We start from the raw sequence: 22,322 nt of genomic DNA, 5'->3' as shown, positions 1-22,322 counted from the left end.
GTTTTTTTGTGTTTTTGAAGACATGAAACACATGTGCGAATGGGCGTCTTTGAGTACAAATGTAAACACATTTTGGTTCCAATAACAACCTATTTGTTGAAATCGTGACGTGATGTAATGAAACGTGTGTGTTTTTTCAAACATGCAGCTGCTTGAGTGAAAACATCGAGAAAATAATGCTCCTTTATTCCTTTATTCAGTATGACAAAAAACACATTACATTTTACAAGCATACATGATGTTAGAAAGATTCCAATTTTTTTTTTAAGTTTCCAGGCATGCCAAGCACAGATTTGCGTTTCACATACAATCTCTTAGTTTCTGTGGGTTTGTGAGAACGATATTTTACAACAAGATGTCTGGGCACGTTCAAATTACGCAGGAGTCGGCGAAACTCTGCATAACCACTTGGTTTTTTAGAAGAGCCTCGAATCACGAAACGAATCAGTTTCACAAGGTTCGAACCTTGTATGACAGTCCCATTATCCGGATTGACAAGTTCTAATTGATCAGTCACTCTCAAGTCCTTGGAATCAATTTTGCGCTTAATAAATAACCACAAAGCCATCAATTTCCCCACAGTTTTGGTAGAACCAATGTTCTTGATGAGAGAATCAGGTACTCTTAATATCTCGTCATGCTGGGTCACATCAATTTCACCCGCTGCTGTCTGTTGAGGAGATTGACCCGGTGATTTCTGATCCACTGTCTGATGATGATGATTCAGTGTCTGATGTTTCACTGTCTGAGGAGAATTTTGCTTTTCTTGGTTCGTCGTCAGCCGCTGGTAGGTTTCTCTTGTCAAAAGTACCATGGGTGTCGCCATTTTCAAACTGAGAAACGTAGGTCAGGTAGGCTTTTATGCAAACCGGTAAAACCACTTGATGCGAGATGATCAGCTCACGTTTGCGACGTGCACTTACTGTCTTGGCGGCTAGTGTTCGAATGCACTTTTTGTGACGTGACAATCGCATTTTATCGTCTTCCGACAAGGCAATGTTTCCATTCAAAATGTTAAAGATGAGAGAGATAATGGCTGTAAACTGTCTGCGTGATGCATGTACCAGGAACGCCTTTCTTTGCTTCCCATTGACCTCTAATAACATATGAAGAAAAATCGAATGTTCTTCCAGTATTGGACTCATGGTGGTGTGTGCGTAGTGGTCGGCGATCCAACCCGAAATGAAGAAACACATCTCTGTTTGTTAGTATTTATCACACACAAAAAAATTCCTCTTCGTCTTGTTTCCACTGATTGCAATCGTGAGGCTGGTCGTTTTGCGAGCTTGCCAACAAATCTTCACCATGAACGGCTATAGAAGTACTGGTTTTAGAAGTGTCATAATCGTGTAAAGACATAGCTTCATGAAAAGGTTATCAGCGGCAGCTCGGTCGTTTTCATTACTGAAACATTCGTAGCTTACCCGTCCATCTCCCCATGCTCCGTCATCAAATGCTTCGGGACACAGTCTGTTGTTCCACAGTAAGTCTTGGAGCACTTCAGTCCATGCACCGTAGTGATCTATTAGTTGTAAGGCAGCGTAATCATCCCCCCACACTGACACGATAAACAATATCCGGGAAGCCGTTTCTTTCTGTGTTTCATCCATCTTTCTGTGTTTTTCGATGATATGCATCATATCGGTCCTTTCTTTTAGGTGATGCTGTTTTGCCATTTCTCAGCAGAGCTGTCTGCAGAATGACTGAAGTGAAGTGAACTGAGTGTTTTATAAAGGTTGTCAGTTTAAAATAAATTCATTAGTATTCATTTAAAAAATAAAATCGTGTTCTCGCCTCCCTTGATGTCCTTAATATTTTTTACTGTGGCAAGTACACCGTGCAAACATCATCGGGAAATATCCCCGTACGTAAGCGACCGTAGCGGTCATCGATATAGGGCGAGGCATCGATGAGCAGATAGCTGTATTTCTTCCCTCCTAAGGCGTCTTTCAAGGATTCGTTAAAGTATTTGGATTGTCCCGGAAACATTTGAGAAGCCAAAATTTTGTATTCGTGAGCCGACCTAGGATTAGACAGTAGCACGAAATAATGGGTGTTTAAGGACATGGTTCTGTTGCATTCGCCTTTGGGATAAGCCGATTGTTGAATGTTGATCACCGTGATGCCCAAGTGATGAGAGAGCGTGGTATACAAGTGCAACATCAGCTGATTCTTGCATATCTGCATCATTAAATCATCAAAAACCAACAACACACGTTTTTCCGACTGAACGGACCAGGATCTCAGTTCATCTTCCGTGGGAAGTGTGTCGTGAAACTGAATGTTGGGAACAGAATGTTGCATGTAACTGTACAAATCTTGCCACACCGCATAGCAATACACGATCAAATTGGGCGTTGGTTCAAACATGTCCTCGGCCTGTTCCAACATCCATTTTACCAGATGGGTTTTGCCGGAAGAACTTCCTCCTATGACGGATATACTCGTAGGTGTTGGAAACGGTAATAAGCAAGTGTTTTCTGCAACAGTAGATGCATCGGTAGAGTGATCCATGGCTGCTGTACCGTACCAATGTTCCGAGACAAATGAACTCATCGTGACCTGTGCACATGGACTTTATACTAAGTGTTTTTTCATTCACAACAAAAAGCATTTTCTTTCAAGTCTATTTTTTAATATTTTTTTATTGATTTTTCAGCAACTACAATATTAGGACATATACATTATAACAATCAGGATTCAGTACTTTATGATGAATAGCATTTGGAACATAAAGCAACATTCACTAATATTTCGCACACGTTTGAGTCATACATGGTAAACACGAATCTTTACAGTATTTGAAATAGTGACAAATGAACGTAGATACGTATTCATCATTGATGAAAGGATCATTCGTATCAAACTGCCGTACAATATCATGCATGCCTAAGCCAGCTTTGAATTTACATAAAAGAAAATACAATGTAAACAAACCACATACATTAGAAATACATGCCAATCCAGTGATGACCTACTTTTTTCTCACATCTGTATTAACAATAAGTCCTACACCTTTATGCATGCAAACTAGGGGTTATAGTGGGTAAAGTATCTTTGGCGAAAATGCCCATGACGTGAGATTGTAAACTTGGATCACACTGTATGGCGCACATAAGTTGAGAGGCTTTCATTCTGTTACTTGACAAACACGTTGCGGGCTTGATCGATTTCGATGAGGGAATTTCGCTGAGTCAAGATGACGCAACTCAGCGTGCTGGTGAGCGCCGACTTGAATTCCAGTTCGAGCCTCACGCTTCCCGATTTCACCAAGTTCAGGTACTCTGACTCGGCGCACATTGTGTCGATGTCGAAGACGAACAAGGCATTCCCCATGAGAAATTCGCTTCTGGTGATGGCATTGCCCTTGTCTTCCTTCCACAGTCCCATGCCGTCGAGCATGTTGACGTAAGAGGCGACATCGTCCGCTTCAGCGGGTTGACCGGGCACACTGACTCCGTCGATGTACAGCGTTATCTTTTTAAGCATGGACGACTTGAAATTATAGGGATTGCCGGTGTAGCTGCCGTTTAGACTCGAACTTTCCACAAGTCCCACAACGTATCGGTTGGCGACGGGATTGCTGACGTTGTCTATGGTGTGCGTCTGCTGAGTGGTCGGGATGCTGGTCACCTTGACTTCGCTTTTGGTGTACGGGTAGAGAGCGTTTGATTTTTTGAAAAGTGTGTTGTGAGCCAAGATCAAGGCGGGGTTTACTTTGACCTTGCACACCTGCAGATAAGCGTCCAAGAGTTGAACTTTGAATTCGTGATCAGTCACGTCGCTCATCAAACAAAATTTGGGTTCTGATCTGAACATTTTCAAAGTCAGGTCAACGTCGTTGGGGAGGAGTCGGTTCATGTCGAAGATATCTTCGTACACGGGCCCCGACATGGTAAGTTCTTTGCTTAGCGCTATGAAAGTGCCACGTAATGCCATTCCCCCATTGACAGATCCGGTGACGTCACTGCTTTCCAGATCCACCTCACTCTCCGCATAATCCCTGGCAAACAGCTGCGTCCCCAACTGAGTGTTTTTCGCTTCCGCACCATATCCCAGCAGGGCCCTCATCATGCTCTTGTAGGCGTAATGGTTGTTGGTACTGGACACGAGCTGGTTCTGCAGGTAGACCGTGACCTGGGAAAACAGCGACTGCATAAACAAGTTCACCGGAGCGACATTTTCGTCCTTGGCCAAGGCCGTGCCATCGGTCTGCGTTACTTTGACTTTGACGTGCAAACGGGTGCGTGTCAGGTCGGTGTAGTCTGGACCTGAGTTGCTAACTTGAAACTCCAATGGGGCAGCATCGTTGATTTGGCTTAAAGGTCGCACATTCACGAAATAATGTTTCTGTATGCTAGTTCGATAAGGAGGTAGCGAAAATAAATTTAGACACTCGGGCAACAACTCGTCGAACTCATTATCATTGATGAGTGACATGTCGGCTCTATGTTTCTATATGGACGTCTTTAACTGAAGATATCGTTTTCTTGCACAGGAGTACACTGGAGCACTTTGGCCGTCTTGGAAGGTGCAACGTTGCTGTCGGTTTGACGAATCTTCTTGGTTGTGACGCACCTTTCGCCCGCCTTGCGTTTTAAAGCCTTCTGTCTTTTGTCCTTGGCTCCCACTCTCTCTACCTCGCTTTGGGATTCTGACGTCATTTGCAAAGTAACCTTGATCGGGTCACGTTGCTGTTGTTGTTGTTGTTGTGTTGCTGCTTGACGAACCGGGATCACCAGCTTTTTTGCTTTCCCGTGGAGCAGATGGGATGTTTTCCTCACCTGTTTGTTGTCGAAATACTGCTTAAACTTGGCGTAGTCCGGGAAATACAGTGGACGCGACTCCATGGTTTTTTACTCCACAAAAGGATAACGTCTTAAATGAAGTGTAGCGTAAGTCTCTTCTGTTAAGAATGAAGCTGTAGATGCATTTGCTGACTTTAAATACAATTCGATATTGTCGGTGTCTTTCAATTTGACGTGAATGTTAAATTCAGTACCAAACGTGTAGGTAGGTCCCTGTCTCAGATCGATGCGTCTCAATAAAGCCAGTTGAGTTTCGCCCACCAATGAACTGTCGCACAGGTTACACAACACGTCTACGTATGAATTTGTGACCTTAGTCAGATCCACCTTTCCAAAGTTCAGCTCTGTTAAAGACACCACTCAGAATCCGTCGAAGACTAACCTTTGATTTAATTTGACACGAAAATGATAGGGCGTATTCTCTGGAAACGATGTCTTTTTGGAGTCGGAGCTTTTGAGAAACACGTACTTCTCCATATTTATTTTTTCACGCAATTACACTTCTTTCAGTTCGCGTTCTTCCACGTACGAGTCGAAAGACTTGGGCCAGCCGACCCAGCGCACTAGAGCGTACTTCTTTCCTTTGACCTTTTTCCTTTTGAGCACTTTCTCGACTTGCCAGAGCACATCTGCGGCTTTGCTGACCTTTTGAAGCTCGTTTGTGTAAAAGGACCCAATCAAGGGTTCATCGTGAAAATCTTTAAGTTTGTACTGAGGAAACCCCTGTTTCCTGTAACGTCGAGCCACTTTGAACAGCTCCTCCATCCACTTGAGGTCGAGTTCCTTGCTGAAAGGTTTCCTGAGGTATGAGATGCGAACCAGATCACCTACTTTAAATAAGTATTTCTTGATTTTAGGTTTGATGACTTTTCTCAAAGGTTCCAGGTAGATATGGTTCCACACTTTCACTTCGTTGGTTTTATCGACACGTGCCGGAGAGAGTTTGGGTAAAGACGAATGCAGGGTATGATTGTAGTTGTACACTAAATCTGGTAGAGCATCCAGATAACGTTTGGTGTTATTATGGGTCATGTACCGTGTGATCAGGGATTTCAGTGTTCTGTTAAAACGTTCCACGTAATTACTTTTTATGTTTTCATTGCGAGCTATGGTGAGTTTTATCTTTTGTTTTTGTAAAAACGACTTGAATACACCTTTAAATTCGCTTCCACCATCTACTCGTACTTTCCTAGGACGCTGTTGCTTGAGGATTTGTTTGAAAGCTGTCAAAACAGATTCAGGCTTTTTGTTTGACAGAGGAAACACAAATGCGAACCTACTCAATATGTCAATAGCCACAAGCAAATACCGTACGCCTTCATTCTCTTTGCTGTAGCGTGAAAGATCGGCAAGGTCCAAGTCGAACATCTCATTGACAACATTAACCCTCACTCTCATCCGTTGGAATTTATGCCGCACTGGTTTGTGTAAACTGTAAGCATCTTGGTTCTTGACAAACCGCTTCACCTTCCTGAGCTTGACATCAGGTGGTCTGTTCGCTTTTAACTCATCACGCAGTTTGGAGGGTCCATAATATGCCCCTGGTTTGGTGGGATTAAAATAATAGTCTGATAATGCTTTTTCGTGCTTCTTTAAGGATGTCTTGTTCTGCTGTTGAGAACTCATGATGTACTGCGACATAACATGGGAAATGGGTAAATATATATAAATAACACAACGTAACACAACAGCAAAGACTATAGGTGTGTAGTTTATTGACTGTTAAGCATTCTCTGGCTACACATAAGACATACATCATTTTGAAAGTCTTTTACTTACAGGAAGATTCATTTGTATCAACATTTGTCTGTTTTAAATCTGTTTTCCAAAAATAACATCTTAAGCACACGCGATTTCAAATCATGAACCCATTCCATGGTTTTAAACTGTGAGTCACGATAATCCTTGCACTGATAGGGAATCAAACTGAAAGCAGTGAGTGCGTTCAAGGATGAGTCATCAGTCAACAAGTTCATCCATCTGTCAATCACGTGATCATCGTTCACCTCGGTCAGGGCGGCATTGAAGTATTTGTCGACTTGCTCCTGTTCTGACAGGTCACGACAAGTGTGAACGTGTTCTTCATCAAACATACAACCGAAACATAGTTCCCACGAAAATCTTCTCACGATCTTACTGATCTCGAAACTGAAACACAAAGTCAGAAGCCCCTCTGCATGTTTTAGTTGATTTGCCATGGCTACTTCGTCTGCACACATAGACCCTTTTCTGGATTTTTTTATGATCACTCGCTGGGTAGCTTTGTGTTCATCCTGAAATTTTCTTTTGGCATCCTCCACACATGCACGACGGTCTCGGAACCAATCATTTGACTGTGAAACGATGGACTCTTTCACACAATGAGGCGCTCTCATCACTTGCTTCCAAGTGTAGAAGGTCGCCCTGTCGTCTGACTTACTGTTAGAAAAAAACAAACCAGAACAGTTGTGTTCAGTCGTCGTGACATTTCTGACTTCCATAAGACATTTCCCCTTTTCTTTTAACTATGTAGACTGCCTATATTAAGGCTGAAGGCTATAGCTCTCATATGCAAATAATATTCTTCGACACAATTAAATATGTTTCAAGACATGTGTAAGATAGTGTTGACTGAATGGAGAGAGTATTTAGGAATAAAACAGTACCAACCTTTCTGCTTTCTCCGTTGACATGGTGACAAGATTGTACATGAACTTGTGTCCCTGGTGATAAGTCGCTCGAATGAAAGCAAGTGTAGGTCCTTGTGTATTATTTTAAAAAATGAAATGAATCATGTCTGGAATTAGTTCTAAATTCATTGGTTGATTTTTGAATGAATGTAGTAAACTGATTGGGTAGGTGACATCCTGTTTATAATTCACATATAAATAGAAATGATGAAATTGAATTGTGTTCCACTTGTGAACATGGAATCCTATGAGCACTATTATAGCAGTTCACATGCACCCAATGTCGGTAATGAAGTGAATATCTTTTTTTTTTGTTCATCTATCCACAGTGGTTTGTATGGGGGTATTGGTGTTTACCTCAACTGTGTTCAAAGATCAAGAGTGGTTTGCAAAGGGATATTGAATCCCAGCATTTTGTTCTAGATGTCAGTGCTGTCCTTTGGGTGGCAGTGAAATGATAAAGAAAACACGAAACAGATGTTATGTTTTTGTTTTTTTATTATGAAAATATCATCAGGAAAATTCATGTTTGATTTCACCTTGAACACATGTTATTGTTCTTTCATTCTCACTTTCAACTTTTCTTCCATTTGTTCCTTTCTACTTGAAGTTAAGAAAAGGCATTCAAGTAGAGCTCATTCTCATAACGCAAAACGTACATGTCATGGAGATCCAGTCCAGTACATTACAACAAGTAAATCAATATGGTATTATATGGATATACACATATGGTATTATGTGTATGGTATTTACACATGTCAGAAATTATACACATTCATAGAAATATCATTTCCACAACTTAATAGTTCTGCATATTCGGCTTATGCACCTTGTCCATGTTTCATAGTCGAGGTCCTTCGTGCACTGAGTAGGGCGACCCCAAAGTAGAAAACAGAGTAATATATCGTCATCATTATTCCAAAGGTTACTAAACGTTTCCACATCAAGAATGTCGATTAAATCTTCAGTTAGTCTGTCTCTTTCATACTGCGTTTCTTTACAATAAAGAAATACATGTTTAACAATGTCAAAGGCAAACGTACCACAGAGACATTCATGAGATTGAATTAAGTAAGTACCGATGTGCAATAGAACTGCAATATCAAAGAAGCACAGATGCTTTTCTAAGGCAAGACACCACAACCTGCTCGGACAATTTTCATAGGTAAGGTTATACCGTGCTAGCGTTGCTCTTGTAGAAAGTTCTGAAATAATACATTTGGTGTCTGCTTCATGAATAGCTGTTTTAACCTGATGTGCCCATAGTTGTTTACTGGGAGATACAGAAGTTTCCAGGTACATATTTAAGTCATATATTCTATATTTTCTAACCAAAGCCAACATATGAAAGATGGGTGAGGTCTTACACTTTAGACGTAATGAAGGAGCGTCATCACACATGAACTGTGTAAATCTAAAACAAAACATTTTCTTAAAGATAAAACTGATATCAGCACGTATTAATCTCCCGAGGAATATGAGGGTTTGCTTCTCTATGTATGGCTGCATAGAAATGAGTCCCAAACAATAACTGAGCTGGATCGTTTGTATAGACCTTGAACCTTTTTGCAGAAATATTTTTGTACTAATTCCAGCATATCATATTCTTTGGGAGATAACTCACACCAAACATTACAACCATACAAAGCACATGGTAGAATTACATTTTGCCAAATGCGTACAGCATGTAAGGGATTAAGACCACCAAAGTACAAGCCATGATTATGATTAACATTTACAATGAGTCACAGTTTTTCACATACCTGGAGAGTGCGAGCAGAGGATGATCTTGATGTACAGATCAGCCACACCGGCATAAACAACACTTGTTTTCACAGGGATGTTGTTTCTGCCAATGTAGACGTCTGGAAAAGCACCGTTGCAAATGCTGTTAAAAACAATAATTGCACTTTTGCATGCATTGAACTTGAGATGCCACCTGTTTGCATAATCATATAGAATGTTCAAGAGAGACTGCGTCCCTTCAGTAGTACAGCTAAGCAGTGTGGTGTCATCAGCTAGAAGAATACCTGGTGTATTACCCCAAGGGAGACAGAGTCCATAGTTTGAGTGATTGAGTTCATGCAACAAATCATTAATATAAAGCGTAAACATCCAGGGTGATAAAACACGACCCTGGCGAACACCCTGTCTTACATGGAAGATGTGGGATGAGTGGCCATTACACTTAACGTAAGATTGCATGGATGAACACATAATATAGAGAAGACCGGTTATTCCAAAATGATGTAGTTTATAAAACAATCCATTAAGCCAAACTCTATCAAAAGCCTTTTCGTTGTCCATAAACGTACAATACACTGTAGAGTCTCTTTCCGTATAGTACGAGATACTTTCACGTAACACAAGCGCAGCAATCTCTGCACCAGCTCCCTTCTTAAATCCAAATTGAAAGGGGTGTGGAAAGCCTTTGTATTCTTTTGCCCACTTTTCAATTCTACACAGCAGAAGCCTTTCAAATAATTTACCAATGACAGAAGTAAGCGTAATCCCTCTATAATTAGAGGGATTATCCTTACTTTTACCATGGCCTTTATGTACTGGTAAAATGCTACCAATATTAAACATCTGAGGAACATATTCATGTGAAACAATAGCGTTATACAACGTAAGGATATGGGGAAATAGCGATCTTCCCGCACGTTTAACATGTTCATTAAAGATGCCATCTGGTCCAGGAGATTTACCACATTTTAAACGTTTAATAGATAGAGACAGTTCATCATTGTTGAAGGGGCACAGTAATAGTGGATTTACATCTTTGTGAAAATAACGATAGTCTTCTGGGGATGACAAGATATCACCAACAAAATTATTTACATGCTCAGTAAAAGATACATCAAATGATTCATCATGATATGGTTGCGATAGGTCGTTAAAGTACAGACCAAACAGATTACATATATCTTCCTGTGTGTCGCACGAGTTGCCATTGTAATATAAAACTCGTATATGATCTTTATTGCGTTTGTTACGCTTTGTAACTCTGAAATATTCTTGTATGTCAACTTCAGCAGCTTCATATATATCTTGAAATTTATCATTTTTTGAATTTGCTTTTGGAGTGACGATGTTGCTTCATCAAAATACATACTGACAAGTTCTTCACCACTGAGCATGAGACACTGATGATGACGTTGGGAGCGGTGATCTATTTCACACCCATAACAGTTATTACTACACAGTTCATGCACTTTCACTTGTAGTGAACCAAGTAAAGAGCTTCCAGAATAGATTCAAATCGCAATCTATTTTGCCGCAGTTCATGATTTCTGAAAACTCTTTGTTCAGGAACACTAACTTCCAGAACACTGACACTGGAAAAAAAGTCCATGTTTACAAGCTTGGAAATGTCTTGGAAAGATGATGTTTCCAAGACATTTCCAATTTTGGAAAGATGATGTTTCCAAGACATTTCCGATTTTGGAAAGATGATGTTTCCAAAAATTTCCAATTTTGGAAATATCCACAAGGGGAGATAACTGGTGGGTGATGGTAAATTATTGTTATTTGCACGCCCCGGGACCTAATCCCTTGTTGATTGATGAGTGAATCAAGGCAGTTAATAGTCACCAATGAACAAGGCCTACTGCCTTGTTAATTAACAAGTTTTTTATGCCTCTTAAAGAAGCCCCTGGAAGTGAGTTAAATCTTTGATGGGCATTAAGAAGTGGAATGCATTACTGTGACCTGATTTTCACCTGATGAAGGAGCAAGCATATGCTCCGAAACTTCGTGTTATAAAGAAGTTGAAATCCATAAATCTTGCTTTTCTTATTAATAAGGTAAGTTATTAAAATCTGCTGAGCTGTAGGCTTGTTAATCATGTCGCGATGTGATTATCGCTCTAACACGCCTGAGAGATTCGTCAACAGTGTGGTATGCACAGGCGTTGAAACTAGTATTGTATTACATTGGGTTGGTTGCATATTGTTTTGTGTTATGCTGTCAGTTTGTATGTATGTGTGAATGAGGAACCTCACATATTATGACATTGAAAACAGACTAAGCTTAACATTATTCCATGGTCAATATCGCAATGTTAGTGATATGGTAGTATACGAAAGTTTGTTTCACATTTCTGATAATACCTTCTTTTATGCAGATAAAATTATGAAAAAAATGAACGAATAATGCCATGCTTCTCTCATAGTAAGGGAAGATAATTTATATACTGATTCTGACCAAATTATATATTTCTTTATCGTCCGAACAGAATTCACAAATTACGGATGTTTTGTGTGGGTGGGTGTGCATGCACGCGTGTATAACATCTAACTTGATAGGTATTAAAATCAGGTCGTTTGTAACCATAATGACTATATTGGTTGGAACACTTGAGGAACAAAAATAATTTCACTCTTCAAAAGGAACTAGAACAATAACATTTCTCATGTTTTCATGTGAGCTTCAAAACATTGAATGAAATAAATGCTGTATGATGAAATGGATCAGAGAACATTATCATGGCATAAATGACGTCTGAATGACACATGTAATGGTCACAAATATATAAACACTATGTTAGACACGTCAACTACCGACAATAAGTATGGGAACACCCAAATATCAAAGTATAACAAAGTAAATTTAAAGTGGCAGGGTCGGTTTATTACAAGGGTACATAAAACATTATTTGTTCTTAAAATGTAATGGATTTATGGGCAGATATCATTTACTGCAATGACAGTACAAGCAGCGGAAGAGGATAGGGGTCAAAACTGAAAGTCACAGTATCAATAGTGGGTGTGTCCTCCACGTTGATTGATGCATTCTGTACATCTGCGCCTCATGGACCTGACAAGGGTCGGAGGGTAGCTTGGGGAATCAACTGCCATTCCATCTGGAGCCACTGTACAAGAACCTGAAGAGTCGGTGCCATTCCATGATTGTCTCTAGCACGTCGTTCAAGAATGTCCCATAGATGTTCAATTGGAGCCAGATCCGGTGAATAAGCTGGCCACTGCATCACATTCACATTACTTTGTTGCAAGAAGTCTCTAACGACTCGAGCTCGATGTGGTCTGCATTGTCATCTTGCAGCTGTGCTCCGGCACCAATGGTGTTCAAAGCTGGAAGAACCAGAGGACGCAGAATCTCATCCCGGTACCTCAATCCAGTCAAATTGCCCTGTACATGGTACAGAGGAGTACGGCGATGTAAGCTGAAGCCTCCCCAAACCATCACAGAGCCACCACCAAATCTGTTCCTCTCCCTCACAGTAGCATCGTGGTAACGTTCTCCATGCCTCCTGTAAACCCTAATCCTTCCATCGTTGTGCTCAAGACAGAATCGTGACTCGTCAGTGAAGAGTACCCCGGATCACTGTTGCTGATTCCATCTCAAATGTGCTCTGGCCCAGGCCAGTCTTGCAGCTCTATGATGTGGGCGCAGATGAGGACGTACCGCTGGACGACGTGACCGTACATTAGCAGCTCTGAGACGGTTCCTGATGGTTGAGATGCTGACGTTTGTGTTGGTTGCATGTCTGAGCTGCAGCCGTAGAGCACTGGCAGTTGTGAAGCGGTTCCTAAGGGCGTGGAGTACAACATATCGATCGTCTGCCCTTGTCGTTTTTTCGTGGCCTTCCTGACCGAGCTCTGTCTTGTACTCGGCCGGTGGTTTGGAACCGTTCCCTCAGCCTATGAATGACGGAAGGGGACACCTGAAGACGACGACCAACGCTTCTTAAGGATTCACCATCCTCTAGCCATGCAATGGCCCTGCTTCTGTTGTTGTCGTTTAATGGTCTACGCTGAGGCATGTTGGGGTAATTGTGAGGCTTCAACACTGTCTGCAGCTTCTTTTAAGGAAAAGTTGCCACAACATGCATGGGAAGTCTGTCTTTCACGTGCACTAGGTTGTTGTGTTTGGGCGTTTGAATCAGACACAGTGCAGGTGTGTTTTGACACCTTCGTTTTTTGCTGTTTTGAACACTTTTTAATTTCATCAAAACTTCACGAATATTGAAGCAATTGCTTCAACTGTTCTTTTAACATGTCTTTTAAGTGTCCACTAAGCACATGTCACAGATACATTTCACTTTTATGAATTAATGAAGCCACCGCTGTCAGGTTTGTGCATGGCGATCAAATTTGAGGGTGTTCCCAAACTTTTTGTTTGTAGTATATATCTAATACGTAAAAATTCAGTAGTAAATTTTCTTAGTACCTGAAATATAAAACACGAATTTGGGATGAGATGTTTTAATCTGAGATCAATCTATTAGGTAGCAGTTTACTAAAGTAGAACTTTAATCAACTTCAAAAGATTGATCATTCGCAAAGTGAAGCAGATTTCACTTATACTGCAGTAAACAGTATGGGGATACACACGAAACATACCACTTACGTGATAACAATTCCCTGTTTATTGCATAGAGCTACAACGTTCAGGATAAACAAGCTGATTGAATGTTGATTGATTCCATCTCTTGGACAATGGAGCTGATTTCGACTTGTTGATCTTACTCTCCTGTTGGCCCCAACGATGTGCTACTTGCTGAATTACCTGTTGTTAATTTGCTGCTTGTCACCATGCATATATACTTCTATTCACCTGGTTGTAGTAACATTTATCTTGATAACGGCGTGAGAATATACATGGAAACTCCACTTTATCGACCTTTGGTCCAAACGGTTGAAATAAAAGAAATGTTGATGCCCGTCTGTTAGCAAATTAACATTGGATGATAGAGACAATGATAGGTCTACGTGTTGATAGAAGAGGATATTCCGGATTATGCAAATGAGAGCACACCTAATGAGAAAACGAGCCAAAAATATGTATAAAGATAGTGTTTTATTTCAGTCTCATTTCACTTAGCATATATACATTGAAATATAAAACACATAAAAAACATAGAAGGCGTAAGCCACGAGTGGTAACGGGAGACTATATGGACATATTTTACTTAATCATGTTACAACATGCTACATTTTACATGAATTATAAATAGTTATATTACATCATATTATGAAATGTTTCAAAATATTACAAAATTTTAAATATACATACACGTTTATAAGTACATTATAAATATATTAAAGATGAGAAAGAAGAGACGCTGAATCAGCAAACTGTCTAACAGTTAAAATTCCATTTTGAAACTGGTGTCTCAGTTCTAGAAGACGACGTTCCAGGTATCGGTATTTCTTCTTCGTGGGTTGTCTTTGGCCTTCGGCATATTGCACCAATGAGGTGTAGGAATGAACTTCTGTTCAAGTTGAGCATTAGCCATTTCGAAGTCGAATGTACACTTTCATGCTTCTTCTCATTATATATCCCCATGTAATTAGAGGGGAACTGATCCAGAGCGATTAATGTTTCTCGCCAACAGTCTAATTTCCAAACCAAACTGCAAGCTTTACGGTATCTGCTCCCTCGACCGTGACGGACACAGGGACTGGGCTTCTGGCCACCTTGACAAAATTTCTTCAACCCAAACAGCGGGACATTAGGAAGGGTGGATGCTCATCAGATGCTGTTATTTGAGAATACCCCCGGCAGTTCCTGTCTGATTGCAATAAAGTATACCAGCAGTGTATGCTTTTCGGATTTTCTAATGCATAGATGGCATAGTGACTGATCCAATTTGATCTTATTTCTGTGTTTTTTTACCTCGATATTTAATCATGCCACGTAAACATATGATGTCTATTACATATTATATTTATGACAAATGAAAATTTACTTAGGTATCTGCAATTTTAACTTCAGTACACATCAAATGCTTATATGTATTTATTATGCAACAATGAAGTTCCGTTCGTATCCTCCAAACAGTGTCGGCCCATAAGTTTTTTCAGGGGTCAATTAATATTGCATGCAATTCAGCGATTACTACCCCCTTTGCTGTAACCAGTATTTGGTGGTATAAACCTACACATGTTATATGTTCACCACTGCAATTTCGACTAGTCAAGTCGATAATCCTTTCGTTAATCCCTTAACCAATCATTACTAAAACAACACCAAACATCAAAGACTACCGCCAGTCGCTTTAACGCCCCCATGAAACATTCATGCCGCCCCCGTGCCGCTATTAGCCCATGCAGAACAATCATTTACCATCACCCACCAGTTATCTCCCCTTGCGGATATTTCCAAAATTGGAAATGTCTTGGAAACATCATCTTTCCAAGACATTTCCAAGCTTGTAACTGTGGATTTTTTTTCCAGTTTGAATTTATAACTTGTATGATGGTAAAACCACTCAGATTATCCGACAGAGGTTCCCATTTCGCATTTCTTGTGTAAATACTCAGCATTATGAATTAAGGTCTGATGTGCCAAATGTATTACATTTTATGTAATATGCTCATGGAAGTGCAGCAAGACGAATTATCAGCTGAGATACAAAACAAACATTGATCAAAGGATTAACCGATAACACGCTGGTTGATTAATTACTTTCTTGCACAGCGGATTTGTCAAAAGGTAGTGTTTTTGTATGTAGATTTACTAATCTATACTGATTACACCCTGTCGTAAAGTACCTGTGTAAAAACAACATCTTTCCTTTAATGTATTAACCGCCAGTAAGTTGATGGGGGAGTTCCTCTTTTGCTAGTCGGGCATGTTGTTTATTTAAAGGTCACATGCAACGTAAAACACAACTTTGCAGATTCTGATACCTTTCGGTATGGACTTACCGAAACAAATCGTCAAAAATGCAAATTCAACTTATAAAGTTGAAAAATAACGCGATGAAAAAACCCGCGCGAAATCGGAGTTCAAACGATCCCATAAGTTTCCCCCAGCGCTTTTGGGAAAAGTGGTTTCAACAGATGGACTGTGAAATAGGTTAGCGCAGCTTGGAAGCGGGTTGTCCGGTGAATACTCGGTGAAGGCTTTGGTGTGAGCTATATTTCTAATGTGTTGTTGATATTTCACAGGTGCGAGCATTTTATATGTTATGACAGTAGATTACTGATATAACTGTTTATATAATTTCATTTGTCTATTTCACCACACGTTCTTCTTACCGAGTCACTTTCTCAGTTTGATACTTAAAAGCAATGTGATTATTTAGCAAAAATGTCTAACTGTGATATAGATATGTCGTTGTCACAGACACAACTCAAAGTCTGTTTTATTGACACCTATGTGTCTGCCTGCCTGTCTGCTAATGACAATGTTCAATACACAACTTCGATCACTGACCACATGCAAATTGAACTTAACACCAATCAGGCTACACACCATAAGCAAAAAGCATCGATTTATGGCCCACACGCTCGGTCTCTGTCACATTATGTAATTACACAGACAGGCAGGTGATACTTGTACACATGACATGTTATGATGTCTGTTGATTGCAAAATGTTATACACAAGAAAGGAGCATGTTTTAACAAAACCTAACATCTATCTATATATACACACACGAGACGTGAGGCATCTGCAAATGAACCAGCCGTTACACTTGAGTGCACACCCACCCGCTCTGACTGGGTTCGGTATCCCGGCTGCTTCGTTTCTTGGGAAGTAAACCCAAGTACAAAATATTGCACTTTTGATTTGCGATTGTACGCTTATAATTTTGTTTATATCTGTTTTCATAATCAGCAATGTATATTATATGTCATGAATAAGTGATAATTGTGTTTTAATTATGTTTGATTTTTTGATTGCATATGACCTTTAAGGCGCAAGAGGATCACCAGACCATGTTAATTAGCAAGACAATGGTACGGGCGGGTGGGGATTGTGGGGGAGGAGATGACCAAGAAAAACACAAGTGGATTGATTGCTCATTATTGGCTAATTAAATTACCTTTTTAAAGAAAGTTTCGCGAAGTTTCGATCTCAAACCTGGGATAACTAGCTGCACCAATTAAGGATAGTTATGTACCAGTAAATGCAATCACCCGAGAGAAGTACAGAACAAGTAACATTCTTGAACACTAATATCACAATCAACTGAGGGAAAAGGATGCGAGAAGCAGCATTATCCGTTGAGATGTATGAATGCAATATTTAAAAAAGGATACGTCATGAGCAGGATGGGAGAAGTAGCTTTACCAATTACTTGCAAAGTATATATGCCCACATATACATCACATTTCCTTATCGTATTTCATCATGGCTGAGAAAGGTACAAAGTTAGATGGTAGGAGAGCAGATGGAGAATCGTTGCTGGATGGATATAGGTATCTGAGATGAACTGCCAACAGGAATGGTACCATTATATGGAGATGTCAGTGCCTGAAAACAGCCTCAGTCACTACAACAGCAGATGGGACTGTTGTCAGAAGAGGGGACAAACAGCATACACATCCAGACCAAAGCTCTATTGGTTCCTATATCCTTACCAGTAATGTATAAAAACGGGCACGAGAAGAGCTGACAAGGGTACCAAAGTTCATTGTCAAAATTGGGACAACTGGCGAGATAAATTACAGAAGTGAGAAATTTCACTGTCAAATTTGAGGCTGTCAAAATCGGGACTAAACCTATGTGGATATTGATGGATACATTACTCGAACAAGGTAATAACCTGCCATTGTTGCAGACTAAACTGTTTTATTTCTAATATTTGCATTTTGTTTTTATTCATTTGTGGTAGCAATCAACAGAATAATTTGTTTTGCCGTGTAGCGTAATGCAACAGACAACATACACTAGGTCATACCTAGGGCGTGTGGGAAATATGATTCATGTTGGCATTCTATAATATGTCTAGATATTACTGACATGTTATAAATACGCTATAAGTATAAGTAGATCGTATGCTTTTTATTAAGTTTCAAAATGCACACAAATATGGCAATAAAATAATTAGGATTATAAGACAAAATATAAAGACATACATTGACTTCCTTATTTTTCAGTCATGATGTTTTACCACTGGCAGATGATTAAACTTCAAACTGTTTTCATTTGTTATAATAAAAATGAAGATGGAAATATTATCGAGTAAAAAAGATTTCATTTTGTTGATCAATCTATACCTATACGATCAATTGCGCAGGCGGGTGGCGCAGCAAAGGTCACGAACCCATTGAAAATACTGGGATATCATCCGGGTGCTCAGGGGAGAAAAACAATAACAAAAGCAACAACCAGTGCGCGGAAATTGCTCTGGATCAGTGCCTTGCTAAATGTGTTCATCATATGATTGTTTTTATCATGTTTTTACACCGTCGACTTCCGTGTGCGATGTGTTCACTTCCATCAACCACCAGCTTATAATAACACGTCACATGAGATTAGCCATGTGCTAAAATAACACACAAACTTCAAAGCCTACCCCTTGTCAACGTCCTGATTCTTATAAAAATTGAAAGGTCGGCTTCCTGAGTCGACATCTCAAACTATTTTCATGTGAGTGGTAATAATTCCTGAGCATTAGAGAACAGATTGGCTTGTTTGGAATTTAATGCTTTTCATTAACTAGAATCTCATAAACTATTTGTCTCTGGAATCATCTGTGATATAGAGATATGAACTTATGAAGTGATTTCTCTAGAAATTATTTAACGTTATCTAAAATTAAACATTTAGTCACCTTTTATTGTATATGACCAAATTAATAGTTACACTATAAAGATTTTAAGAAGGAATTCATTTGGGTTCTTTTGCCTCAGTCCGCCCGTGTGTGGACAATATAATAATTATCTATTATCAAGTTCATGATATTTCGTGAATACACCAACTGCATAACACCGTCTCTGACCACAAACCCAAATGGGTTGTTCTCTATTCGCCTACAGTCTTAAAACAACAGTATTGACTGTTGATTTCGCAATGATAAACCACCCAAACGGTCCATCCCTTGTGACAGGTTAGAGGGTACCATTAAAGAATGTATTCTACTACAATAAACCTATTATTCCCTGGCAAGGGTTCACTTTTATGACATGTAATAAACCCTGTCCAGTTAGTCAGTGGGTCCGGTAAACTTTTATGTAATCAATGATGTAACGTAGGTCTATGTAATTTATGTTTATGCAAACCGTGACAGGTCAAAACTATTTGCGCTTCTGTGGATAATAAGTAAAACATACACTTAAAACGGTATTTTGGAAAATGCTAGCCATATCAGGGCAAATATGACAGTCAATATCAATTTTTAACACCTAGAACAACAAGGATGCAGACGAGTGAAGTTATACCAGGGATAATCTACAACGTCTTATAGTCTCCCTGGTTATACTATATAGAATTGGTTCTTAGTTGATCGCATAGGAGGACGAATACACTCCTAGAAGGACGAATACACAGTTTATACACTCACGGGGATCCTTGGGAAAAGGAGAAACTGAAAGAAGTAGTGGTAAAATCCTTCCTAAATTTCCAAAAATTTCCAAGCCTTGGAAACATCATGTTTCCAATTTTGGAAATTTTTGGAAATATGATATTTCCAAATTGGAAATTTTTGGAAATCACCATTTTTTTTCTTGTGTGACAGAAAAGGGACCCTGGTCTTCTGCTACTGCTGCTAATGATGATCTTAATCGATTTCTAAGAACCTTCTCAGGGCATCGAGCTCCAGCAAGATAGGCAGCAAGCTGACTTCTTCTGGACATTGTCCCTTCTCTGATCAGTCCTTCACGTCTTCCGGTCACCTTGTATCTGTACCGCCTAGTAAGATTTCCACTCATCATGTTTCTAGAAACAAAAAATAGCAAAACTGTATTAGTATTTATTTACTTACATGTGTCCTGTTTATGATGACAAAATATTTTTTTGTGTAAAAGGTTTTGTTTCTGTCATACACATTTTAGTTTCTGTCAAACACATTTCAGTTTCTGTCATACACATTTTAGTTTCTGTCATACACATTTCAGTTTCTGTCATACACATTTTAATTCCTGTCATGCAAGTTTTTTGTTTCTCTCATACAAGTTTTTATTTCTGTCATAGATGATCAAGTTTTATCATACAAGCTAATAACTAGAATGTTAAAAAAAAAAAAAATGAACATTGAAATACCTGTTGTTGTTTTTTTGTCAGAGGTGGTTTGGAGTGTTTTTTTTCCCCACATGTTCAGCAACACCGGAGTGCTCATTGTCATGTTTGCTAGACACTTAGTGCACCAATGAGGGAGAGATCTTAGAAATCTTTCTTTCAACCTCCCCCCCCCCCAAAAAAAAACAAAACAAAAAAAAACGCGTTACAAAGTTCTAAATAGGATTAAATCCATAGGGTCGAGATTCAATGCCATCTGCCAACAGGTATCGCTTATCATCTTGAGGCGTTAAAGCCAATTTGGTCACTTTGTCCGTGTAGAGGGTGTTGTGAATGGATCCAATCTGATGATAAGTGGCCATGTTTTGTTTGTGTTTGAAAAGACAGTCTTTGAACATGTGGTGATGAAGATGTTTCTTTCTGAATGTTTCTTGCACCCCTTTGGCGGTGCTCTTCTCGACCCTTTCACCTGAAGTTTTATCAAAAATGAAACTATAGTTTTTGGGTCGAAGTCCGACAAACTCTCTGATAGTCTGACCACCCACTTCATCTTTCATCAGACCAATGACTTTGTGTCTTTCCATGGAATGAAGTGGGTGGTCTTCGGGATAGTTGGAGGTATCAAAGAGGTGGAGGTTAGCTAACATAAAGTCTTGAGGATCGCGGAGAGGAGTACCCACTGGGGACCAGATTTGAAAAAACAAACTGTCTGTGTCTGTCATCAAGACCCTGACATGACCACTTGCATATTCCTTTAACATCACATTATAATGGAAATCGTACAGAAGTCTCTAAGCATGTTCCAAAATGGTGAAGCCCATGGCGACAGGTTGGTTCAAAGTGACCGACACTTTCTCCATGCTCACAACAACCAAATTTTCCGAAAAAACATTCATGCTTTTGAAATTAGGCTTTGCCGAAAACCTTCTTAGTCTTTCTTCAGTGATGATTAACTCAATTTGCTTGTAATTTCTGACATTTTGTAACTGTTTTCCATACACGGCATTGGAAAGCAACTTGAAAAAATCTTTCGAAAAAGCGTCTGTTGCCTCTTTGCGCTTTTGGGTGTTGAAGTCAATGTAGGGTTTCATCCATTTTGACTGAGTAAATTTCAAAATCTTGTGAACTTTCTGCAGCTTCAAACCCAACCGCAAATATTGTTGAAAAGTGCAAAAATAAATGACGTAATTCTCTTTGTCTTTGGACCCGTGAAGATCCGGGGTAGAATAGGTCTTCAGCAACCCATGTGCTTGCCATAACAAGGCGACTATCTTGTCGTAAGAGGCGACTAACGGGATCGGGTGGTCAGTTTCGCTGACTTGGTTGACAAATGTCATCGGTTCCCAATTGCGCAGATCGATGCTCATGCTGTTGATCACTGGATTGTCTGGTCCAGACTCGATTATTTACAGACCGCCGCCATATAGCTGGAATATTGCTGAGTAAAACTTAACTCACTCAATCACCCACTCACTCTTTGTCTTTGAGGGTGGAAAACAGTTTGGTGCCCGTGGGTGGTTTCCTCTCATGCTTCTTCCCCAACAGATTTAATTTTGCGAGCAGATTGCGCTGATAGGGGGACAAGTCTTCAAAGGGAATGCTTTCTTTGGTGGGAGTGAGGGGCAAGGATTGATGGACAGAGTTGAAGATGACGTGGGTATTCTAAATCACACTCTAAAACGTAACCCACATCACCATCGGGGTCCAGTTGCAACCAGTCGATGGCGTCTATTTCCGTTTCATCTACCCATTCAAAATCACCTTGGGGTAAAGGACAACTCATGGCTGCTCCGTATAAATTGTTAATATCATAATACATTAGGTGAGATTTAGGCTTGGATGGATCATAATCGGACATGCATTTGTTGTTGGCGTGGGCATGACGATGATTAATACTAGCCACTCCCCCT

At 39.8% G+C, this 22,322-nt stretch overlaps 2 protein-coding genes across 2 annotated transcripts; both read right to left on the bottom strand.

Moving 5' to 3' along the window:
- Positions 1 to 3,138: 3,138 nt before the first annotated feature.
- LOC124271718 (uncharacterized protein F54H12.2-like) lies at positions 3,139 to 4,440 on the bottom strand. The gene has a single exon (XM_046706880.1). It carries the CDS (start codon positions 4,438 to 4,440, stop codon positions 3,139 to 3,141), a length of 1,302 nt encoding a protein of 433 aa, XP_046562836.1.
- An 863-nt stretch (positions 4,441 to 5,303) lies between these two features.
- On the bottom strand, positions 5,304 to 6,449 carry LOC124271717. Its single transcript, XM_046706879.1, has one exon. The coding sequence runs from the start codon at positions 6,447 to 6,449 to the stop codon at positions 5,304 to 5,306; it is 1,146 nt and encodes a 381-aa protein (XP_046562835.1).
- Between the last annotated feature and the right edge of the window lie 15,873 nt (positions 6,450 to 22,322).

Source organism: Haliotis rubra, unplaced genomic scaffold, assembly GCF_003918875.1.
Source record: "Haliotis rubra isolate DU_JTF1 unplaced genomic scaffold, ASM391887v1 Scf163, whole genome shotgun sequence".
In the NCBI taxonomy this organism is placed as follows: Eukaryota; Metazoa; Mollusca; class Gastropoda; order Lepetellida; family Haliotidae; genus Haliotis; species Haliotis rubra.
This window is presented reverse-complemented; position numbering and strand designations above follow the sequence as displayed.